The sequence below is a fragment of the Juglans regia genome, chromosome 13, assembly GCF_001411555.2.
Source record: "Juglans regia cultivar Chandler chromosome 13, Walnut 2.0, whole genome shotgun sequence".
NCBI classification, from domain to species: Eukaryota; Viridiplantae; Streptophyta; class Magnoliopsida; order Fagales; family Juglandaceae; genus Juglans; species Juglans regia.
The window spans coordinates 34,154,290-34,180,583 of NC_049913.1; the positions used below are offsets into that span (position 1 = coordinate 34,154,290).

At 38.1% G+C, this 26,294-nt stretch overlaps 1 protein-coding gene across 1 annotated transcript; it reads right to left on the reverse strand.

Moving 5' to 3' along the window:
- Nucleotides 1-21,528: 21,528 nt before the first annotated feature.
- LOC108981028 (wall-associated receptor kinase 2-like) lies at nucleotides 21,529-24,805 on the reverse strand. Its single transcript, XM_018952100.2, has 3 exons — nucleotides 23,896-24,805; nucleotides 23,522-23,704; nucleotides 21,529-22,970 (listed from the first exon to the last, which is right to left on the reverse strand). Exons 1-3 carry the CDS (start codon nucleotides 24,770-24,772, stop codon nucleotides 21,751-21,753), a joined length of 2,280 nt encoding a protein of 759 aa, XP_018807645.2. The 5' UTR covers nucleotides 24,773-24,805; the 3' UTR covers nucleotides 21,529-21,750.
- Between the last annotated feature and the right edge of the window lie 1,489 nt (nucleotides 24,806-26,294).

The following is a 26,294-nucleotide window of genomic DNA, read 5'->3' on the forward strand; positions in this document are numbered from 1 at the left end:
GCAAAACCAACCGGACCGAATTCTGGACTGGTCGGTCTCACTCCCAAAATATGTGGACCGATGACATTCGGTCCGGTCCCGGGGTCTACAAATTTTAGATTGGACCGGACCGAACCCTTATATATCTTTTTAAAATATTTTTAATAATTTGATATATTATTTTTATATAGTCATTATATAAGTTAATGATATAGTTTTCATCTAATTTATTATTATTGACCATAGAAAATATAAAATAATATATGCTATCAATTTATAATAAAACATAAATTATGTAATAATTTATGTTATTATATGTAAATAGTTAATACATCATACATTCATACATACTCTACTATTTACACTTAACTAAATAATTAGGTTTTTTTTTTTAATACTTAAGTTGCAAGCAAGTATGAATAATCTATGTACAATGAAATTATTTGATATTCATTAACCATATATAAGATGTATGAGATTATTAATAACTATACATATTAAAGAGTAAATTCTAACTTAGTAAGTAGGAACTATCAACATCATAAATATAATTATAGTAAAATATTTTTTTAATGATTTAGTTATATAATTCAAATTAATAATTAGTTATATAATTCAAATTAATAATTCACTTAATTTTAATTTACTAATTTAAATAATTTTTTTATTAATTTATTTGAAAAAAATGAAAAGAATAATAAAATAATTAGGCCGGACCGACTGGACCAGTCCGGTCCCTATGGATGTTTGGTCTAATCCGGACCTATTTACAATCTTATTTGAGAATGAAATTATGAAAACTTTTAAGAATTTTGAGAATTCTTTGTCTCATTTCTGTGTCCAAATGAGCCCTTAGTCCTCGTCCCTCATAAATTTCACCTCTCTCTCTCTCTCTCTCTCTCTCTCACTCTCATAAAAAGCCTCAAGATCTATTTTCGCTGGAGGAGCCTCCGTCTCCCTCTCCTTCCCTTATTTTTTCCATCTACCCACTTTTCTATTAAGGTAGTTCTCTTTGTCTTAGTTCATTCTGTTTCCTTCAAGTTTGAGAAAAACAAATCTACAATTTTTCGACAATTCTCGAGAGACATGTTTAGTATAAGAAGACTCACTGGCCGCAAATCGTTGGGAGGATAATAACGGTTTTGCGAAAATCACCACGCGTGGTCCTCACGTGCCGCTTACAACTGTGCATGGTTCTCACATGTCACCCCTTCTGGTAATTTTTCTCACCACACGCGCCAGATCAACGGAATCGTCACCATCAGATCCTTCAAATTTGACTTTTATGGCTGAAAAGAGACAAGCATATTGCCTTCACATGCCGTAACAGATTTCAAAGTCTATCGAAATTTGTAACACCCCGTATTTTAGTGTATTTTTACTGAATGAATTATGTTTATGGATTCAAAATTTATTCTCTTATTTTAAAATTATTGGATTTTTAATCGGGTTATTTTAAGATTTTTAATTTGGTGAAAATTAATTTTTATGTGCTTTCTTAATATTTATTTATTGTTGTGCATTTAAATTACTTTTCATATTTAATTAATTACTGTGGGATTTAATTATTTCAATTTGACTTTACCATTACGTTTAAATTATTTTATTTAACTTGAGGTTTTGAAATCGCTTCCGTTTGATCATTTTTGGGACCCAAGTTATGAGGATTGGATCTCATTTCTTTTCCCTCTATTTTTCTTTTCCTCATTTTCTTTTCTTTTTTTCCTCCTTATTTCTCCTTCCCGCGTGCGAATTGCTTCTCTCTCTCTCCCATGCGTTCCATCGCTCACCCTCAACCCACTGCCGCCGCGCCGCTGTGGCCTGCACCGCCCAGCCCAGTAGCTTCCCCTCCCGCCGGTCGTCCTTCCCCATCAATCTCAGCCCCTAACTCGCCGGCGTTCTCCTCCATGCACGGCTTGAAGCCGCGACGTTCTTTGTGCTCGCGCGCCGCCGTCGTGCCACCACCGGCCACCATCTCTTCACCACTTCATCCTCGACCTCTTAGCAACCCATTGGACCCAACCCCACCTCCGATCCGTCACCGGTGAAAGCACATTCTTCAACATTTCGGTTTTGGGCTTTTTGGTCTTCTACCGCCGCCCACGCCGCCGCCCACGGCCAACCTTCACTACCACTAGCTTCACCGACCTCCCTAGGCCCTACCCTATCATTTTTGGATCTTCATTTGTCTCCGTTGAAAAGTGGGTCTTTGAGACCCACGGCCACAGTGTATTTGACACTGTTCTGTTGCTGTGTTGCCGCCTCTTGCAACTTCGTGATCCTTCGGAAATTGCTATGTAGCACTGTAAGTATTTTCCAAAGAATTCTCGTGAATTTTATGTATTTTTGCACTAACACATTACACTATATTTAAATTGCTGATTGGTTTTGCCGGACTGAGTCCGAGGAGTTCGGGGGTCGGATGGACTGAGGAACGGAGTTGATTGATTGGTTTGTTTGGGTTTGGTTATTGATGGTTGTGGATTAGTGTGGGTACATGTACATCTCATTATTTCATGCATGATCATATTTGTAAAGAAAACTGGGTTTTCGTGTATTGCATTCATGTTCATGTGTTTATGAAAACTGGGTTTTCATGTGAGAGTGGAATTTGGGTACGTGCATATCACGACCACAAGCCGAGATGGGGCATTATCTCGGTGGTGCTCCTTTGGTTACTCGGAAGCAGAATATACTGAGTAACGTCCCTTGGATTGTCACCGGGCGACAATGGGATCGGACGAGAGATTCGTGCCGACTCCGTGGTCCTTCTGCTGGCAGGGACTAGAGGATGTTTGGCCATGAACGCGCTGGGCGCGGAACTGGGCATCGCTTGTTGCGTAGTGGGTGCTCGGCCATGAACGCACTGGGCGCGGAACTGGGCATCGCTACGAAGCCAGGACGTGCGGATGGTCCCTAGGGGAGGCCATGGTGCATAGGGTAATAACAGATTAATTGGCTATTTTCTAGGAAAATAGTGTGAGTTGGATTTTGTGTAAATCATTTTCTGGGAAAATGTTTTAAGGATTATTTTTGGGCCAAATGGGATTTTGGCGTGTGTTGGAAAATTATCATTTTCGGGGAAAATGATGTTTTGAGGAAAAATGCATATTTCATCATATGCATGCATGTTGGCTGCATTAAATGCATTTTATTCCTGGGGATTGCTTGGTTTATACTTACTTGCGGTACCATTTTGTGGTAACGCAGATTTTGATGCAGATGAAGATGAGGGTGAGCCTGAGGAGTCTGCTCCGCCCGAGGAGTGATTTGGGATCACTCATTTGTATTTTGGGACATGTGTTAAATTTTATTTTGGGATGACTGTATAACTTTTTAAATCCTTTTACTGATGTTTACTTGTATTTATATTCTGGTACTTAGTAAACTTAATTATCCGCTGCGTTGTTATTGTACACTGTCGCATGTACACACACTTGGCACTTTCGTTGGGATGTGTGACCGTGTTGTCATTATCCCTGCGTCTCGATTCCCGTGTTTCCTTACATGGGGGTCGGGGGCGCCACAAAATTGGTCCTATTGTAATTCGTCATTTTTCCATCTATCTTATTGCTTTCCTTATTGTTTTTCTTATTGTTTAGTAAAAAAAAAAGAGTTCGTCTCTTGGACGTTTATTTGTAGATGTTGAGTTTTATCTTTTTATGAAAGGTGATGTTAAGTCTTTGTTTAAATAGAGTGTTGTCTCTTGGATGTTTGTCTGTAGAGAGTATCAACAGTAGTACTAAAGACTAAACTAGTCACAAAAAGAAATAGTATACTTATAGAACTCCAAATGCATTAATTAATTTTTGAAGTAATGATTGATATGAGGATATTCCATGTATTCGATTATAGATATAAGTTTCTCTGATAAATGAATGACTATAGTTAAAAAAAAAATCCTCTATTTCTTTGTCTATACTTTTTCAGACATTTAACAACCAAAAGAGTTGACGTACATATGAATAGTTATTACTTATTAGTTAAATTATTTACGGAATCAACGGGAAATCCAATAGCTGGCAGTACTACTGTCAGAAAGATTGATATAACATATTGAAATGAATTTAAATATAATTTTTGTCATATGAAACGCTAATAAATAAAATATTAGCCAAGAAAAAGACTCCAACAATATACTGTTTTTCATTGATGACATGACTTGTTTTACATTAACGTTTTGTTTGATTCTTAAATTCATCTCAACTTATTATTATAATTTTTTTAAATTTTAATACAAAATATAACAAGTAATTCAACTTTTTCAAATTTTAAAATAATAATAATATTAATATTAAAAAATAATATTCTAATAATATTTTATTATCTCAATTCAACTCAATTTAATATCTAAACACAACAAAGTCCACATCACAACTGGCAGTGCAGGCTAAGTTGTGTGCAATATATATAAAAATCCAAAGTCATATATAGTGAGCCGAATGGGTCTTCTAGAAGACCCAAATCCAAATTCAAATCCTCCTCCCCAATATAACCCAGGTCTCACTTGGAAGTGAGTTTTCTCTCTAGATAGAGTGAGTCTGAGGCTAGCTTGTGTTGGTCTGAGTGTGGTGAGCATGGAGGAGGAATTGTCAAACTAGTGGGAGAGATTATGTCTCACAGAGGAAGAAAAAGAAGGAGTTGCTCTAAAACTCCAGCCATCAATATCTACTATGAGAATGAACCACTTTTGCCTACTGGTTATGATAGTGGTAGAGAAATTCATCAACGGGGAAGCTTTCAAGAGCACTATGTCAAAAATATGGAAATGTGATAGCTCGCTCCAGTTTTCAGAAGTTAGGGCTAACAAGTATCTGATTGAGTTCCAAAGTAAAAAGGATTTGGACAGGGTGATCAATGGCAGGCCGTGGTCATTTGATAGATGGCTTTTATGTATTCAACCTTTCAATGGGTCAATGTACATTAATGAAGTAAGTTTCAACAAAGAGGAATTCTGGATCCAAGCCTACAACCTGCCTTTCGACTGCATGAACCAAGAGGTTGGAATCCAGATAGGAAACAGCTTGGGAAGGTTTATCAAAGTTCATGTAGATGAAAGAGGTATTGGATGGGGCAAGTTCTTGAGAATAAGGGTGGAGCTTGATATCACCAAAACTCTCCTAAGGGGTCTGTTCATTAAAGTTGATGGGAAGAAAACATGGGTGTATTTCAAGTATGAGAGACTGCCTTCCCTCTGTTTCAAATGTGGAGTGATCAGACATATAAAGAACTCATGCTCAAACCAAGAGGGTAGGGAAGGGCAGAGCCAATATGGGGCATGGTTAAGGGCCCCTATAGTAAGGGAGAATGAGCTGCAATTCAAGAAATATGGTGAAAGTCCTGATCCTTCACCCAAGTCTGAACCATGGCCATGGTGGAAGGGGAAGGAGGTCAAGGATGAAGACAACAATGGTAAAGCAGATTTCATGGAAAGGTGTCAGGAGCCTACAAAGGAAACTGATACTATCGAGGAAAAAGGTGATGGGAAAGGAAAGGAGCAGGTACTAGGGGACATGCCAAAGTCAAAGTCTCAAACTAAAGATAGAACTATGGGATTACTAAAACATCCAAATGCTGCACCTTTAGGCCAAGACAAGGAGACAAGGGATATGTTGGGAGTGGTGGAGTCAGGATTAAATAAGGGAAAGACTGTTTCTAAAGAGACCAAATTTGACTTCAACTCTGACAGAAGAACATTAAAAAGCACAGAAATCTCGACTGACCTTGTGAAACAGGTTCAGGACGTTAACCAGTATGTTTCCAACCAAGTTAAAGTACTTGATCAAGTCAAGAAAACTGCCAGCTGGAAGAGAAGGGCTCGAGACATATGCATAGGGAGAGGCTCATTGGTTGTGGGGGTTGCATCAGCTTTCCATTCAGGTAACAAAAGAAACAGAAGTCCTCCACTAGCTTTTGTGGATCAGCACTTAACAAAAAAAATTAAAGTTGAAAAAGATGACAATCTTGTTTCTCCTCAATTTGAAATGGTGGAGGCTGTGGAACAGCCCCACCAAGACAAATGAGTTGCCTCAGTTGGAACTGTCAGGGGCTTGGGAACCCCCAGACAGTTCATGAATTGCACCTTTTGGTGCTTAAAAAGTCCCCAGCCTTTGTGTTCCTTATGGAAACAAAGTGCAAAAGAAACAGAATTGAAAGCCTCAAAAAAAGTCTAAAGTTAGATAATAGCTTTGTAATTGATTGTAAAGGAATGAGGGGTGGGCTTGCATTCCTTTGGAGATAAGAAGTGGAAGCTGTAGTGCCCACTTACACTCAACATCATATCTCTCTAATGGTGAAGGGAGCTGAGGGGGGAAAGGAGTGGTTGTTGACTGGCTTTTATGGCAATCCCAATACCAGTAGAAGGAAGGAAAGTTGGCAGCTCCTCCAAGCTATTAAACCAGGAAGTCCCATAGGGTGGGTGTGTGTTGGGGATTTTAATGAAATACTCAACTTTAATGAAAAATGGGGAGGAGCCTTAAGACCTAAAGGTCAGATTGAAGATTTTAGAGCTGTTGTTGATGCATGTAGTCTATGTAATATGGACTCTATAGGAAACAAATTCACGTGGAATAATGGAAGATGTGGTGGAGCCTTTACCAAAGAAAGATTGGACAGAGCTTTTTGCAATTCCAATTGGAGTGAGACCTACCCAAGCTCAAGTGTTAGCATCCTTTCTGCCTTGTGTTCAGACCACTGCCCACTGCTAGTCAGCTTTGAGGGGAGTCAGAACTATAGGACACAGAGGGACAAACCCTTTCGCTTTGAAGCACTTTAGGCCATGAGAGATGGTTATCAAAACCTGATGGAGGAAATCTGGCAAAACAACAAAGATTTAGGAAATAAAGTGATTGCTCTTAAAGAGGGGCTGAGCCAATGCAAACAAAAATTTCTGCAATGGGATAATAGAATGAAGGGAAATTCCAAACAACAATTATCAGAGAATATGACACTTTTGGATGATCTTCAAAAAAAGAACAAAGGCCATCTTAATGAGCAAGTTAAGCAGGTTCAGAAGGCTATAAACAGTCAATTGGAGGAAGATAACCTCAGATGGAAACAAAGAGCTAAGCAAAAGTGGTTGAGAGAAGGTGACAGAAACACCAGATTCTTTCATCAAAGTGCCTCATTCAGAAGAAGAAACAATAACATCAAAAAGCTGGTGAACGATGAAGGACAGGAAGTGTATACCACAGAGAGCATAAGTTCCCTCTTCCAAGCTTATTATAAAAACCTTTTCTCAACATCTTCACCAGGAGACTTCTCTGAAGTTTTGAATTCTATGGAGCCCCGAGTCACAGAAGAAATGAATGCTACTATCACAAGGGTATACACTCAACAAGAAATTGAAGAAGCCCTATTTCAAATGGAGGGCCTCAGCTCTCCTGGCCCTGATGGATTTCCTGCTGTTTTTTATCAGAAGCAATGGCCTCTGAAGAAGCCCTATTTCAAATGGAGGGCCTCAGCTCTCCTGGCCCTGATGGATTTCCTGCTGTTTTTTATCAGAAGCAATGGCCTCTGATTGGCAAACAGGTTTGTGAAGCCATATTGCAGGTGCTGAATTCAAATGGTAACATCTCTGCTGTGAATAACACCTTCATTGCTCTAATTCCCAAGAAAAAAAACCCCACCAAAGTTACTGAATTCAGACTCATCTCCCTATGCAATGTCATGTATAAGATCATCTCTAAAATGATAGCAAACAGACTTAAATCAATCTTGCCCCTCATCATTTCTAGTTCCCAGTCTGCTTTTGTACCAAATAGACTCATCTCTGACAATGTAATAGTGGCTTTTGAAGCCTTGCACACGAAGAAGTCTAAAATGATAGGCAAAGAGGGTTATAGGGCTCTGAAACTAGATATGAGTAAAGCATACGATAGGCTAGAGTGGAGCTTTATCAAAGCTGTGATGTGCAGAATGGGCTTTTGTAATAAATGGATATATTTGGTGATGAAATGCATTGAAACAGTATCATATGCCCTTCAAGTTAATGGAACCCCTCAAGAACCTTTTTATCCTTCTAGATGGATAAGACAAGGTGATCCCCTATCACCTTATCTTTTTATTATGTGTGCTGAGGCCCTTAGTTGTCTTCTAAGAAAAGCTGAAGGTGAGGGATTGATACATGGGGTACCTATTGCAAGAGGCCAAATAAGAATTTCACATCTATTTTTTGCTGATGATTGTCTCCTATTTTGCAAGGCAAATGCCATAGAATGGGGCAGACTTTTTGGACTGCTGAGAAAGTATGAATCATGCTTGGGTCAAAGGCTCAATCTGGAGAAAACTTCTATAATTTTTAGCAAGAAGACAACAAGGATCACACATCAATATATTTTATCCATTGCAGGGGTAAGACATGGTTCGACTTATGAGAAATATTTGGGATTGCCATCAGTGGTGGGAAGGCTCAAGTACAAGACTTTTAAAGGCATCTTAGACAATATTAGATCTAAAATCAGTAATCACAGGGTGAAATTACTGTCACAAGCTGGGAAGGAGGTCTTCATTAAAGCTATGCTTCAGGCACTTCCAACATACACAATGGCTATTTTCAAGCTGCCCAAAACCTTGCTCAAAGATATCAACACTGTGATTAACAACTTTTGGTGGGGACAGCAAAACAATGAGCACAAAATTCACTAGATATCATGGAAGAGGATGGGAAAAGCAAAAGCTGAAGGGGGGATGGGATTTAGAGACTTTGAGGCCTTAAACATAGCTATGCTAGCAAAACAATGTTGGAGGCTAATCCAACATCCAGACTCTTTGGCTGCTCAGGTAATGAAGGCCAAGTACTTTCCTAAATCCACTTTTCAAGAAGCAAAACTAGGTGCGAGACCCTCATATATATGGAGAAGCTTCCTATCAGCAAGACCATTGATTGAAGCAGGATCCTATTGGAGGATAGGTAATGGGAGTCAAGTGCAAGTTTGGAAGGATAAATGGATTCTTTATCCAATTCCTAGTAGAGCTCAAAGTAATGTTAGTGTGGTGGGAATTAATGCAACTGTCTCTAGCCTAATTGACCCTCACACCAAGCAATGGAGAAGTACTATAGATTTTTAATCAAAGAGAAGCTGAAATTATTCTTAAAACCCCCATTAGTTTTCTTAACAGCAGAGATAAATTAGTATGGCAAGGCACAAAAGATGGCAGTTTTTCAGTTAGAAGTGCGTACCATAAGGAAATAGAGAGACTTCACTTCCAACCAAGTCAAGCTTCAAGTAGTTCTTCATTCACAGCAGTCTGGAAACAGTTATGGCAATTAAAAGTGCAACCTGGGGACAAAGTATTCCTATGGAGATCATGCCTCGAGGCCCTTCCAACAAATTCAAATCTTTATAAGAGGAGATTAGTTGAGAACCCTCTCTGTCCAATCTGCAACTTGGAGGCAGAAGACTCAGCTCATGCACTATGGAGATGTGAATCAGCTAAAGATGTTTGGAGCCAATGCTCAAAAAGCTTACAAAAATGTCATCAACCTCACGTGACTATGATCCAATTACTAGAAGACTTACTTCAGCCCATGGACAATCGAACCATTCAAGAATTTACAGTAGTGGCTAGAAAGATATGGTGGAAAAGAAACAAATTCATCTTTGAAGGCACCTTTGCACACCCGAATGCTGTAGTGAGGGAAGCGAGAGGGATACTGGATCTGTTGATTGAGGAGGAATTAAGACTGGTTCGAGGGCAGACTAATACACTAGAGGAGGATTGGTAGGCTCCTCCATCAAACTGGATCAAGCTAAATTGGGATAGTGCAGTAGACAAAGCAAATGGAGTAATTGGAGTGGGAGTAGCAGTTAGGGACAGCTTGGGTTATACCATTGCTACCAAGAAAACTAATAAACTCCTCTTTCCTGATCCACTACTAGCAGAGGCCTTTGGAGCTCTTAAAGCTGTTCAGTTTGGTGTGGAGCTTGGTCTATCCCAAGTTATTGTTGAAGGGGATTCATTGCAAGTCATTAGTGCCTTGAGAAGTGATAAAGATGGTTGTAATAGTGTAAGTATGTATGTGAGTGAGGCAAAACAGATTCTTCAAAATTTTGCCAAGTGGGAGGTTTCTCATGTTAGGAGAAAAGGCAATACAATGGCTCACTTGTTAGCAAAAGATGCTCTTTCCATCCATGATGATATTGTAACCTTGGGGGTTCTTCCCTATTGTTTTCCTTTGGATTAATTGAATGGAAATGAGTTATGATTCAAAAAAAAAAAGAATGGATATTCTAGAAAAAATTATTTACTATATATGTTCAAATTGTTTATAACCTATATATTTATATTAATCACGCCAGAACTCTTCCGCTCTCACATGCATCTAATATATATCAGAGGTCTTGCAAGAGACCAAAAAACACAACAACTTGAATCCTCTTCGTCATGATTAGTACTAGTACTGCATGTTGAGATTATGAAATTATCTCAAATTTTTAAGTTTTTTTTTTAGATTTAGCAAGATCGATCGATGGGGTGGTCAACTATATATATAGGTATATAGATGTTTGCGTATGTGTACTGTACGAGACGTCTGCGCGGGTCGTACACACTACATGAATAGAAGTGGACGCACGTGAACTTCATGAAGTAAACCAATGTTCATATAGAAGAGAAAAAAAAACCAATGTTTATATAATATGTTGGATCAAGATCATATTTATATTTTCTGATTCTCCATACGCGTAAACCAATATTGTTTTAGTAAATAAGCGTGCAATTACACCCACAAATAGATCATTATAAAAAAGAAATCACACAAATTAATGTGATTTTACCGTGAATATCCAACCGTTGCGTAATCAATTTGAAAAAAATGAATAAAATATAAGACTCACATGCGGAGTTTCTTTTGGGTTTTCGAAAACCCTCCGGAGCCTGTGCCGCGGCATGGTAGAGGGAGTGCAGGCTGTTGCATGTGGCGGGGCTAAGGCGAGGATTGAGATGAAGAAGGTGGGGATAGATCCGAATGTGGGAGATCGACAATCTTTTGCGAAGGCATTACAGAGGCCTTTGCAGCAACCAAAGTTTCATTTGCCTTTGAGGAAACCTGAGAAAATTAATGGGGAGTTTGGTTTTGTTTTCTCTGATATGGAGATGGATAGAGTGGCTGAAGATCTAAAGTTTGCGTTGGTTCTTAAATTCTCTTCGTCACGACCATCCATTGATGTTCTGCGTTTGCATATTATTAAAGCTTGGGGATTTAGTGAGGTGCCGATGGTAAGCTTTATGGATGATCATCATGTACTTTTACATTTGGCTAATGAGAAAGATTATGTTCATGCTTGGGCTAGGGAAGGACGAGTTGTTGCTGGTTGTCAATTTAGGCTTTTTAATTGGACTATTGATTTTGATGTCAAGAAAGAACCATCTATTGTCCCGCAATGGATTTTCCTTCCTGGATTACCATTGCACCTTTATTGGTTGGATTGCCTTCAGAGTCTTTCAACAAGATTTGGGAAATTTCTTGGGACGGATAATGCCACATTGTATCGTACACGTGCTACAGGGGCTAGAATCTGTGTCGAAGTGGACCTTCAAGATGAGATGGTGAAGGGTTTTCCGATTGTTGTTGGGCAAAAGAATCAGATTTGGCAGGATGTAGTATATGAAAAGAGAGGATTTTACTGTACCAAGTGTTTTTGACAGGGGCATACTTCTGTGGTTTGCAGGGTGGGGATGAAGCCTAAACAAAAACCAGACCTGGTAAATGGAGGAAAGCAGGGGAATAAGAAGGATGATAAGACTGTTTGCAAGGTAGTGGGCCCAAAAAATAAATCTTTAGAAGAAGGGGAAGTTGAGGTAGTGGGGGATGATAGTGGTGTTAGTAAAGAGGATGCACAGGCAGAAGAGGTGGTTATTGACAAAGGCAAACAAGTGATTAATGATGAATGCCCGCCAGATACTGGTATCATCAGACGCGAGGATAATTTACAGCTTGATGAGGTCCCAATGGTTGACAAGGTTGGAGATGATGATGTAGTGTCTGAAAATGTGGAAGTAGTAAACGTGACAAATGTGAGTGAAGAGGAGGTAGAGAATATAGCAGGAGAGAAGCTTGTGGTGCATTCTAAGGATGAAATTCGATGTCAGAATAGTTTTGAAGTGCTATCCGAAGAAGAAAGAGCAATGGAGGTTGAGTGTGAGAAGGATTATTGTTCGGACCCGAGAGGAAGCCATGTGAATTCTGTGAGTATGGATGCCAAAGGTGTAGCTGTGAGGAAGTCGAGACGGACGAAGGTCCAGCCTAATAAATTGACCTTATGATTGGAAATCTTATGGTGTGGAATGTTCGTGGGTTGGGTACTTCTAAACGTAGATTGGGAAAATTGATTCGTAAACATAAAATTTCGATTCATGTGATTTTGGAACCTTTTTTATCTGTAGAGAAAGTGGAAAGATGGGCTCTGAGAATTGGTTTTACTAATTTTTGTTCAAATATTGAAGATGGTGGGAAGATATGGATATGTTGGAAGAATGATTTGAATATGGATTTGGTGAGTGTTACAAATCAGTCTCTTACATAACTTTTTTCGGAAAATGGGTGTATGGTTTTGGCTACTTTCGTGTATGCTAAATGTTTAATGGTGGATCGAAGATGGCTGTGGGATCATTTATGCAGTTTTTCTTCTTCTGGTATTTCGTGGATTGTTAGTGGTGATTTTAACATTATCAGATCGGATAATGAACGTGCTGGTGGATTACAAAGCAAGGGATGGCGAGGAGTTGGGCAAAGCTTGATCGCATGCTTGTAAACAATGAGTTTGCAGTGAAGTTTGGAGAGGTTTCTGCTTGGTTTTTAAGTAGAAGAACATCTGATCATGCGCCTATCTTGGGTCGGTTTGAGGAGGAATTTAAAAGGTATGGGCCGACGCCTTTTCGTTTTCAGAATATGTGGGTTTCACATGATGATTTTATACAAGTAGTTGAGAGATCTTGGAAGGAACATTTTAGTTTCGGATCTGGTTTATGTAAGCTAGCTGGAAAATTGTTATTTTTTACAAATCTACAACTCAAATATGAAGTTTCTTTTTAAACTCAAGGATATCCAAAACATAAATGTCTTTAGTCTGCAGAACTTCAAACCTGGCACTAATACCAACTGTAACGCCCCGTCCTCGAGGGTCCGGAGAGTTAACTCATATTACCAGATAATCAACTCTAACATTGCTAATACTCTTCCAAAAGCTTCAAATCAAAGGTAAACACTTCAAATTTAATTAACCACACATAATCGTACATAAAATCCTCAATACAGTAACCTCCAAAAATTACCAACCTTTCTACATATCACTTAAACTCACATTACAATAATATAATTATAAAAAATGACCAATACTCATTGAAAACTTTATATTCTTAATCCACTATTCTAAAGTCATCTCATCCAATTCTTCATATTCCAGATCCTCAGGTGAAATATCTAAAAATCATTTGAAAATATTGGAGATAAGATGGGGGTGAGTTATCGACAACTCAGTAAGTAGAGAACATATACTAGTATGCAAACATGAGCATTTACAGATTTCAGAATGCAGAACAAAATACTTTATTTTCAGAATGTAGAGTCAGAACATGTTATCAAAAATATCAGAGTGAAAGTTCAAAAATATTTTTATTCAAATTCTTTTGACATAGCATAACTGACCACATCCCGATTCAGAATGTCATGCCAAAAGTTTTCAAAAATCACATCATATCAGAGTACAAAACATCTTCAGATCACAAAACATAATTGTATGCACAAACTTTCATATTCACTCTCTTTTGCATAGTTCAGAAGCAAAATACAAAATAACTTATGTCTACACCAGTCATGCCAGAAAGTACTTTATTTTTAAACAGAATCTCATGAGTAATGCAGAACAAATAATTGAGGTAGTTCAAATCTCTTTTCATAACAAAACATGCATACTTTCAAAAATCAACCTCAGCCCATTTTATTTTTATGCAAATCTAGCATAGGAACCCCGCTTACCAAGACGACTTAGCTTTTCAGAATTTTCTTCAAAAATGTCGAATCGACTATAAATCACCACCTATAAATATAATCACGTAATATCCGTAAGTTTTCAATCAATCACGAATTTTGATATTTAAACCTAAGCTCTTAAATAACCTATTTTAATTCCTCAAAACTTAAAACCTTCATAATCGCAAAATATATCATCACTTCCTAAAATCACCCATATCCACCATAACGCACGTCAAACTCAAAACACCAATATTTAAACCCGAAATAGCCAACAAATCACATAGCATAAACCAATCACACAAACAACTCCATCATCTAATCCAACTGACCCCCTTATTCCTCGGACTCAGTCCAGCACAACCAACCAATTCACAGTAAATATGAGTTAACGTAAAAATACATTTAAATCTCAAAAGTTCTTTGGGAAAGTACTTACAATGCTATAATATAATTTTTGAAAGCTCACGGAGGTGCTAGAAGTGACGGCACAGCAACGGAATAGTGCAAAATGCACTATGGCCGTGAGTCTCAAAAACCCACTTTTGAACGGGGACAAACCAAGACCTGATATTGATAGAGAAAAGTTTAGGGATATCGGTGAAGCCAATGGTGGTGGTGGTTGGCCGTGGGTGGCGGCGTAGAGGGTGGTTGAAGACTAAAATGTCCAAAATGGAAATGTTGATGAATGTGCTTCACCGACGGTAGATCGGGGCTGAGGATGAGTGCATTAGGTTGCTAGGAGGTCGATGATGAAGTAGTGAAGAAATGGTGGCCAAAGGTGGCGTGACGGCGGCGCTGGAACGAAGAGAACGCCGCGGCTTCAAGCCGTGCGTGGAGGAGAATGCAGGTGAGTGAGGAGCTGAAAACTGGAGGGGGAGGTCACTGAAGGGTCGGGAAGGTCGTGGGCTGGGCAGTGTCATCGGACGGAGGCGCACGACAAGGGTTAGGGAGGAGAAGCAAAACACACGGGGTGAGGGAGAGAGAGGCTCGTGTGCGCGGGAGGAAGCAGGGGTTCCAGAAGAAAAAGAAAGAAAAAAAAAAGAAGTAAGGTTCAATTCTCACAACTTGGGTCACAAAATGATCCAACGAAAATTATTTCAAAACAATAAATTTAAATAAAATAATTATATTCAACAACACAATAATTTTTAAAATCCACAAACAACTAATTTAAATTAAGAGAAATTTAAATGCAAAACAATAATTAATATTAATAATGCATAACAAAATAATTTTCACAACTTAAAAAAATCATAAAATAAACCAACAAGAAATCCAATAAATTTTAAAATAAGAGAACTAATATTTAAATTAATTAGAGTAATCATTTAGTTAAAATACACTAAAATACGAGGTGTCACAGATTTGGAGTAGTATAGATGGGTGATACAGAAGCTTATATCCGGTTTCTTGCATGCATATATGCTTTGATTTAATTGGACATTATGTGGTGGTTGTTACTAGTCTTTAGTTTCTTTTATTGTTAGCCAAAGCATTAGCATCAAACCTAAGAACATGTGCATCGATGCAGAAACACGGAAAGATCAAATCGCCTTTGATTGGGTGATTTCGAGAGATGGACTCCAACCATGGAGTGTTAAAATTTGTTTACCCAAGCACTGAAGAAACAAGTGTTGTCTGGTACTGGATAAGTCATTTATATAGCACCACTTATTTCAATATCTATCATATATGATGCTAAAATTCAGTCAAAAACACAATATATGTTGTTTGATATATTCCACCATGTATTTATCCTGCTACATTCTAGGTTATCTGCCACCATAGCAAGCTGAATGTAAAGAAAGAAACTAGCTCTGAGATCTCTGTATGGAAGCTACTCTATATGGGCCATTAATATACAAATGATAGTATTGCTCATTTGATATGGAATCTATGTATATGTCACTCATATTTTCGTATAGATCTATACCCAATTGGTGAGTTGGCAAAGGGAAATAATTAAGTAGCATTACCTAGGGTTCACGAGACAAGCATGTAACACCCGAGCCTAGCACTAAGCCGCTTTCTAAAAACTTCATTTTTGAAATCAACTCTACCCGATCATCGTATGGACCGCGCTCGTTATTATTAAACCAGAGACCTAATTGCAATTTGCTTTTTAAAAACTCCCCACCTTTACATGTGTCTAAGGTATTTATCCACTCCATGCACACGCACGTCTCCCTCTTTTCTCTAGGGTTTTCGTACCGCCCTTTTATTTATATATATATATGCACTTATCATCTCATGCACGGAGAAACTGCCGAAACACAGTTGCTGCCCTCTTCAGCCTACTCCCCGTCCCCGCCTCCCAACACCAGCTAGCACAGCCACACACGGTTGCTTCGGAGTACTCTCTGCACTCTCGCATGACCGTCCACCACGCCATGCACCAACTAGAGCCAACTCATCGCAGTCACAACAACAAACTGTTGCATTGGGAGCGTTCACCATTTAGTGAACTTCAGCAACTGCGAGCAGCACCCACGCACGGCCAACAACGAATCGACACCTCCACAAAGTTGCTGCCCGGTTCATCCACCACATGAAAACTTCTGTCCAGACCCCACCACCATGCCCAATCACACGAAGCCGCCTCCCGTAGCCTCTGTTGCAAGGCACAAAACTCCCATGTTTTAGACAGCCGAAACAGAGCAATCATGGCACAACCAACCCACTGCCCTTAAGCCACCGCCCGCACTGGTTACCTCAGCCCCTAAGGATGACACTTCTGCCGCTCCCAGCCACTTTGTCGTTGCTTCATCGTTACCCACACGGTGAGTCCCTCTCACGTTGCTCTTTTTATTTTTCCTCTCGTGCACTCACCCTCCGTTCTCTCGCATCTCTCTGGCTCTCACTGCCCAGCATAGGCAGCTTCACAGTCGCACGCCCGCTCTCCAGTCGCACGCCCGCTCTCCAGTCGCACCACCACGGTATTCCAGCCTAGCAGTCACGCGGCCCCTAACTTCTCCTGGTGTAAGTCTCTGCCGCCGCTGCACTTCTATTATTCATATGTTTTTGTTTATGTTCATCGCTAGTTTTTTTCTCCTAAGGTGTATTTATATATATATATATATATATACATATATATATGTAAAGTTTTAACCTAATATATATTGTTGAGGAAAAATTAGTTAATTGGCATATTCTAGTGAAAAACTGTGTAAACTTGTGTTGTAACAAGTGTGGTCTGTCAAAGTGAAAAATGGGCCAACTCAAGTCAGAGAGTTTGCTCGAAGTGGCTCGACATTTCGCTCGAGCAAATTATCAGAGACTTCGCTCTACAAAGCTCGACACTTGGCTCGAGCTAAATTCAAGTCCGAGAGTTCGCTTGACTCGGCTCGACACTTGGCTCGAGCAAACTTAAAGTCAGAGAGTTCGCTTGACATGGTTCAACACTTCGCTCAAGCTACATTCAAGTCAGTGAGTTCGCTCGACACTTGGCTCGAGAACTTCAAGTCAGAGAGTTCGCTCGACATGGTTCAACACTTCGCTCGAGCTACATTTCAAATCAGAGAGTCGCTTGACTTGTCTCGACACTTGGCTCGAGTGAAACTAAGTAAGCTTGACACTTCACTCGAGCCAATGTTCTGGAAACCTAAATTTCTTAGTTTTGAGTGCCTCTTTCCTTATTGGCATAAAAGGAAACCTTTTGGTCTTTCCTTTGGTGTGGAAAAATAGAGCCAAAACCTAAAGTGTTCCAAGAGCCAAAGAGAGAAACATTTTCCTCACCTTATGAATCTCTCTTGGACAAACACATATCCACCACACCACACACAAGATAAAATCTCATTCAAAGTCCATTGAAGTGGACGTGTTGTTGGCCGGAAGGTTTCCGGAGCTGCTGTGATGCAGAGATCGAGAGGTTCTCGTGGAAAGCTATAGAAGGTCGGAGTTCCGACACTACATGCGTGTAGAGATCGAGTGGGTCACTCGTGATGTTGCAAGCCAAGTTTAGGAACGACGAAGGTTTTGTGAGTGTCTCTAAATTGGTTGTAATAAACTTTTTCTATAGTGGATTTTAGGTGGTGGCTTACACCCGGAGTGGTTTTAGAATTTGAAGACGTTCTTCAAATGAGTTTCCACTTCGTGACCAAATCCCTGTGTTGATTATTTGTGTGATTTGTGTCATCTTTTATTTGCTTCTTGCCATTAATTTTTATTAGTCCACAAAATTTGAACTACACCTATTCACTCCCCTCTAGGTGTTGTATGGGATAGAACTACTGCTTTTTCATATATATATATATATATATATATATTTATGGAAAGTTCCCAGATTTATGTTTTTGGGTGAGAGGTTTCGTTTTGGGTTTTGTTTTAAGTCTCACTAAATATTATATTTGTGTAGATAAATATTTTGATAATATTGTTAATTAAAGGAAGTAAACCTATTTTTCTTAAGAGATGAGTTTTTCATGACTTATTTTATGAAAATTTTAGTAGCCAATGTATTCTATTTATTTATAAAATGTTATTGGTATTTTGGATATTTTAAATATTACTTTTTATTGAGTTCTGTAATTATCTTAATACTTGCTCTATCAAATTCTTATTCGGTACGAATTTGATTAAGTGGATATTGATGAATTTAGAAAATGTGACGATATTTTAGGATTACGTGAAGTTAGGTTTTTGAAGAAATACAATAGGTCATTTTAGCATCTTAGGCTTAAATATTGAAATATGTATTCGATTGCAAATTTATGAAAATTGCGTCATTATGTTATAGGTGGCGATTAATTATTGTTCGACATTTTTTAGAAAAATTCTGAAAAAAAACTAAGAAATCCAGGTAAGCGGGGTTCCTATGCTAGACTTTTCACGAATTATTAAGACTAAGGTTGACTTTATGAAAATTTTACATATTTTGTGATGAAATGAGAACTTGGGAAAACCAACCTCGGTTATTTGTTTGCATTACTCATGAAATCTGTATGAAAAAGAGAAAAATGTTTCTATCATGCATTGTGTTGACATGAGTTAAATTTTGTCATATTGTCTCTGAAATTTGAGAAATAGCGATATTGAAAATTTGAAAAATCGTGCATTGATTTAGAAAGATGCTACGACTTTTATTTTCAGTATGTGAGAATGATCTGATTATGTTTTGTTACTCTATTTTATTTTGATATGGCATCTGCAAACCTTTGGCATGGTGTACTGATTTTGTATCTGACTCTATCTCTCCTCTGCTTTGTTTGGGTTGGTACCAATTTCTTTGTCTCAGAGTGCACCCACTTTAGAAACAAAGTGGTTTTATGTGGTCTTTCCTGTATGCACACTCGGGGCTCCGAGAAGAATAAGAGAAATATTTCACCTCTGTCTCTGCCCGGTTTGGCCACCGGGGATATCACAACCCTACCACGAGGGTGAAACATCGTCTCTGCTCTGTGAGATTCTCTATTTTGATGTGATGATGATGCTCAAGTTATGTTATGCCAAAGTATTCTGGGTTTTGTGTCTTAAAACCATCGCTCTGTTACGTTTGAAAAAATATTTTGTTCTGTATGATAACATTGGAAAATATTTTGTTCTGCATAATGTACTTTGTAAATGCTCATGTTTGCATGCTAGTATATGTCATCTACTTACTAAGTTGTTGACAACTCACCCCTTATCTTCACAACATTTTTCAGAAATTTTGGATACTTCAGTGAAGGTTCAAGCATAGAAAGCATGGGTAAAGCTTTGGGAGCATAGTCTATTAAATACAAAGAGGGTACTTAATTGGAGAATTTTATTGAATAGTTTCGTTTTGCTCTGTTGACTTAGTACTTTGGGAGTTGGCTTTTATGTTGAGATTTCGTCGTAATCTTTGTTATTTATTTTGGAGTAGATGGTTTAAAGCAATGAGGTCTATGAGTAAATGAGGAATTGGAGTTTACATTTGTACAATGAGATATGATTTCAAGTGTTAAGAGGTAACTCTTCGACCCATCCGGAATCAGGGCGTTACAAAGCAATTCAGGTGTAGTCATGTTATAGAAAAAAACGTTCTGTAAGTTTGCTGGAAAAACTTTTGCCAAAAAAGCCTTCTATTTAAGGAATGGCTTGATCAGTTAAAAAGTAATTCATGAGTGGGTCAAACAATCTAAAAGACTAAAATCATGTGTTGGAGCACCTTTTGCGACACTTAGGAGCATTTGCGACAGTCCGATATTGGCTAAGAAAAAGCAATTGCAATTTCCGTCATATCCACTCATCCACCATATTTGCATCGCTAATGACTTCGTCGTAATTTAACTACCATTTGTGGCGAGAAGCCATTTATCTATGACAATCCATCCAATGCCGCAAAAACTATCATTCATTTAATCTCCCATGGCTATTTGTGACAACCTCACATGCGCCACGAATATTATTAGTTTTTGCTAACGATCTTTAGTTTTGTGGCAATCATATATATTCACATTTGCGGCGACCATTATCTCTGCAAAAGTCTTCTATATTTGCGACTAAAAAATCTATCGCAACCTTTGCGTCCACTTAGCGGCCCTTATCTATTGAAGCCAAAAAATAATTGCAGCGCTTTTGGGATTTTTTATCGCCAAAAAAATCACTTTATTTTGTAAACATGACCTGGTGCATGCAATGAATTTCATATTTTAGTATCAATATTCTTTTAACTTAACCAGCATGGTGCATGGATGCCAGATTAGAAGAAAGTAGCTAGGTAATTAATTAGGAGGAAAATCGACCAAATTTATGGGGCAAGACTGGCCAAAGGATAATAAAATGTACTGAAAAAATAAGAGACGACAAGCTAAACATAGTAATATTGCTACGGATCAACCCCTGTTCACAGCTGATCCGTAGCACACGTGACATGTCTACTTTTTTTATTATTTAATGCAAAACGCATCACTTAATTCATCTACCTCCCTCTCTCATCAGCTCTCTCAACCCGACGGAAGCCTCACCCGATTCTCCTTCAGCTTAGCCCGACGTCACCGTCTGCCACCCAGCCTCACTGCCACCACCAGCAACTTCCCCTCACGCCGGCGACCAAGCCAGCTGCCACCGATCTCCACGCACAACCTTCTCTCTCCCCTGCAATAACCCAACCGAAATGGGTTTCACCCATTTCTATCCCCTTGCGCCTCAGTGTGCTGCCACCCAGACCATCGCACCTCCACCAACTCACATCGGCGACCACCTCTCGAAGACCCAGCCACCACGAACCTTCATCTCCCTCTCCATTGCACACACGCAAGCTACCCATAAATGGTAGTTTCACACGAGCTAGGGGTCACTGATGGCCCTATCATGACCATGCGTCGGTTCTAGCACCACCGAGCACCACCCCGAGCTCCTTCGAGTCAGCCAAACCCTCCACCTTTCTCTCGCTTTGTCTTGAATTCGGGCAGTGGGGGTAAGGGGAGGACGGGCGACAAGGGAGGAGAGAGAGGAATTTCAAAAATGAAGTGTGTGAAATGAGAGGGAAGTGGGTTTTGTTGTGAGGGTATTTTTGTCATTTTACTATGGTGTGTTTTGGATGATCCCAAACAGGAACTAATGCCAATAGTATTTCATATATTGGGTTGGTAAGAAAACTAGCTAGTTATAATATGTGATCAAATAACATAACATAAAGGACATGGTTATATATATATACAAATATCTGACAAAAAATAAAATGAAAGATAACATCACGACATCATTTTAAACATTTCTAAGGAACAATATCTAATAGAAATATTGAAGCCTAGTGATAGAAAAGAAAAGGAAGGCAGCATGAAGATTGAGATATAACACAAGAAAGTATAATATTGACTGGGACTAACTCACGATCATCTGCCATCATCCAATGGTTTTGAGACTTGGGTTTTCATACTGACCTCGTATCCAACAGTTGTACTGGTAGAAGAACATCCATCATCGACACCAATGTTGAAACAGTGAATTGCAGGTGTTTTGACACAATAGTCAGTTTCTTCTGTATAGAGATTTGCTTCTCCCAATTGATGTTTTTCCATACTTCTCAACCTGTCTAGCTCCATTGCCACTTCCTTCATTGTAGGCCTATCTTCCCCTCTAACACTTAAGCACCGTTTTACAAGATTGGCAACTTCATCTATCTCATAAATATTACCATCACTTACAAGATGGACCTCAAGAATTTGATGTAAGCGATCCCCTTTTACCGCAGAACTAAAGTACATAGCTAGATTTCTATCAATTTCAGGTCCATCAAAAGAAAGTGCTTTCTTACCAGTCAATAACTCAGCCACAACAACACCAAAGCTGTAGACATCACTTTTTTCTGTAAGTTGACTACTATGAAAGTATTCTGGGTCTAAGTACCCCAAAGTGCCCTGTACTAAAGTAGTTAACTGTGTTTGATCAAGTGGGACCAATCTTGAAGTTCCAAAGTCGGAAACCTTTGCTGAATAATTATCATCTAAAAGTATATTGGCAGGTTTCACATCCCTATGTATAATTGGTATGGAAGTTGAGAAATGCATGTATGCAAGTGCTCCTGCAGTATCTGTTGCTATCTTCAAACGTTTTTCCCATGAGAGTGAGGATGATAGGACTTTATCATGAATGTGTTTCGAAAGAGTCCCATTTGTGATGAATTCATAAACTAGTAATGGCACTTCTGTTTCTAGACAACAACCTAATAGCTTAACCACATTTCTATGGTTAATTTGGGTAAGCACAATCACCTCATTAATAAATTGTTCAATTTGGCTTTGATCACAAAATTTTGATTTCTTAATGGCGACCAGCTTATTATCTGGTAAGACTCCTCTATAGACAGTTCCATAGCTTCCTTGGCCAAGGACTCTACTCTCATCATAATTGTTTGTAGCTTTTTCAAGTTCTTTTGCTCTAAAGATTTTGACTGTCTCCATGGAAGTTCTATCATTCGAGAGTTTTTGTTGTAGAAACAAGCCACCATTTTGTTGAAAGAATTTCTCTTTCAGCTTGAATAGTTTTCTTCTTTTTAGCCCACAATATAGTGAAGAACCTCCCACAAACAATACAATGAGGCCAATGCTGATAGCTGCACATGTTCAAACATGCAATGTGATCGAAGTTTTCTAGTTAACATGCTATTTTTGTTTTCACAAACGGTTTGAGAAATTTGTGAATCAGTAAGCAAGTAACATATATATATGTATTATATGAAGACTAGCTCATTCAAGAATTCAGTTAAAGCATAGTTGGTGTCTATCACAGAAGCATCATTTATAGAATATATATATATATACACACATGCATAGAAATTTATGCATGCCAATTAGTTTAGAGAGCATATTATATAAATGAGTAATGCTAGTTGCAGTATGATGGTATGAATGCCCTGCGTACTATTTTTTAAAAAAATGAAGCTCATCATAGTGTGTAAATCTTGCGTACTTCAAATTATATTTTTTATATGGGTTCATGATTTGCCGATTTTTTTCAAAAAGAGTGTACGTAATTAGTGAATGGATTAGTTAAATACCAATTAGTAGAAAAATATTGCTTTTAAAAAAGAATATATATAATACAATTATATATATATATACACATATATACATATACACACACATTAATATTCTGCCAACTTACCGAGTGGAATAATGATATTAATCTTTGATCGGTTGGTCCGCGCTTTAAGTCTGCAACTTGTTGATTCGTTTATATCGACTTCGTATCCGTCAAGGCACGGACATGTAAAACCCCCGTCAGTGTTGTTGCATCTTGATGTAATAATATCGCAGGGTTTCGGATCTGCTTCGCACTCATTAATATCTGAAACAGAGCAATAATACAATATTAATTAAGTTCGATCGATGCTTCATTAGCAAAGCAAACGCACATGATCATGAGTACTTTCGAACTTCAAACTACTCAAATCTCAAGAAAAGTTTCATGATTGTATATAAACGTTGTTTCCTTAAGATTTCGGAGAAGCTTTTGTTAGATGTGAAACTCATACGTACCTTGGCAACCATCAGAGAGGTATGGGTTTCCTTTATAACCTTCTTTGCACTTGCAACGATACCCATCGACCCCTTCTGGGGGAACATCACATAAGGTGTTACCCCCACATACGTATTCTGGCTTGTTCGGAGCAGTTTCACATGTTTCATTACCGATTGCCCATTCAAAAACCATTGGATAGCTCTCATTCCCTTGCAGGCTTTTAAGATAACTAGAGGAGAAATTGAACATGTCATCCTCTTTAGCCACAAAAGCAAAGCTGCATGGATTGAATTCAGAGACATATGTGTGATTGTAATAGCTACGAGCTTCCAAAGTAAAGTTCTTCAATCCCTTTGGGATGTCAACCTGGCAACACCCAATCCCAGTGCAAGATCCATTTTCGACATTTGTAAGACTTTTGCATATAGACATGCAGCCTATGGAGAAGCTTTCATTGTTTCGGAAAGCATTGAGATAAGCATAACTGTCGCAGCCAATGGTGAAGAACTTGTTTTTGGTGTTGGAAATTGTGAAAGCCGGGTAGTTGATCCTGGGTCTGTTAGGCTTAAGTGCCGTACCATTCTTCATGTAGCACTGTTTGGCTATATACATCAAGATGTCAAGCTCGCCGTTCATCGAAATGTTTGTGACATTCAAATTTTTACCGGCTATTAGTACAGGAGGATGGCCAGACGAATCACATCTCATGAGAAAATCATCATCTAGGGAGCAATTTTTAGTTGTACCAAATGGATATGGAACTGGAACATCTCCACACCGATCCTGGCAGTGAGGGCTCTTGGCTATTGGAAATGCTACAGCTGCAGCACCCATTGCCGACAATATCACTGCAACACATATCACTAATTCCAAGAACATCCTACGCAAATCCATTGTTTTTTTCTAGAAAATCTTCGCTTCTCAAAGTTTTTGTTTGGGTCTCTTGCAAGACTTCACATAGATGCTGGTCTTTTTATAGGCTAGGATGGAGGCATAAAGTAAAAATCCAAAGAGAGTGGACCATATATATTAATATTTAGAGTTATGGTAAAAAAATTCAGAATATCAATTAATATTATTTTATGTTAGATGATGTGGAAGCAGGAGGGGAAGTACTAAGGCCCCCAAGGAACTAGACTATATAAAATTCAGAATTTGATATCACTTAAAATTTGAAATATTAATTTTTTTATAAGGTAGACAACATAAAAATTAGTATTTGACCCCTAATTGTTTTTTTAAAAAACTTTGCGTCCCAAACCAGATTTTCTGTTCCTCCCGTGTGAAATGGATCATTCCGCGTGTTGAATACTTAAATATATTAGTTTTAGAAGAAGACCCAGTCCGAGCCCCGATGAATATTGATACTTTTGGCACATTAAGAGCAAGTTTGGGGTGAGATGATAATTTTATGTTTTGTTTTGAAGTTTAAAATATTATGTTTTAATATTATTATTATTATGGAATTTGAAAAAAGTGTATTGGGATTTGAAAAAGTTGAATTATTTATTATATTTTGTATAGAGATTTGAAAAATGTGTAATAATGAGATGAGATGAGATGATCAGATGAAAATTTTGTATTTTGTTTTGGTTACCAAACCTGCCCTAAGAATGATTTGGATTTAAATATAAGTTAAGATGGGTTGAGATAGTTTGTGAATAGTTAAATAAAAGTTGAATTATTTGTTATATTTTGTATGTAAATTTGGAAAACTTGTTTTGGGATTTGAAAAAATTGAATTATTTATTATATTTTGTATGAAAATTTGAGAAAGTTGTAATGATGAAATTAAATGAATAGAGATTAATTGAAGTGAGTTTTGAATGCAAATGATGCAAAAGGGGGCCTGCACAAGCCGTGATCGATGTGGAATTGAATGAAAAAAGAAGCATGGTCAATATATAAGAGAAATATATATTAGGGTTAGTTTGGATATGGGATGATGACCACATAGATCACATACTCAATTTTCAAGTGCTAGTGTGTGCAAACATGCAATATGTGTGAAACATAAATAATGCAGCAAAACAATAAAAGGATGGTCAAAGCTATGTACCAGAAAATTTTAAACAGTACAACTCAAAAAGTAATACTCATCGAAGAAGTTATATAATCATCCTGCTAAAAATATAAATAAAGCAATAATAAGTCTCACGACAAATATGGGAGATCTCCAGCAATCGCCCCTCTGGCTCAAACTCTTCCTTTGCATGAAAGTCTACAATTCCGTAAAACGAAACCGTAGGTAAGATTATCACAGTGAAATTTTGCAATATCAGTAAGTAATGATCAACATGCAACAACCAAGAGTTTATAAAAAATGCATTTATTTTTTCAAAACAAAAAAAGACAGCTTTATACAAATATCCCAGTTAGAAATAAACATTTCAAAATACCTAAAGTCTAGTAACGC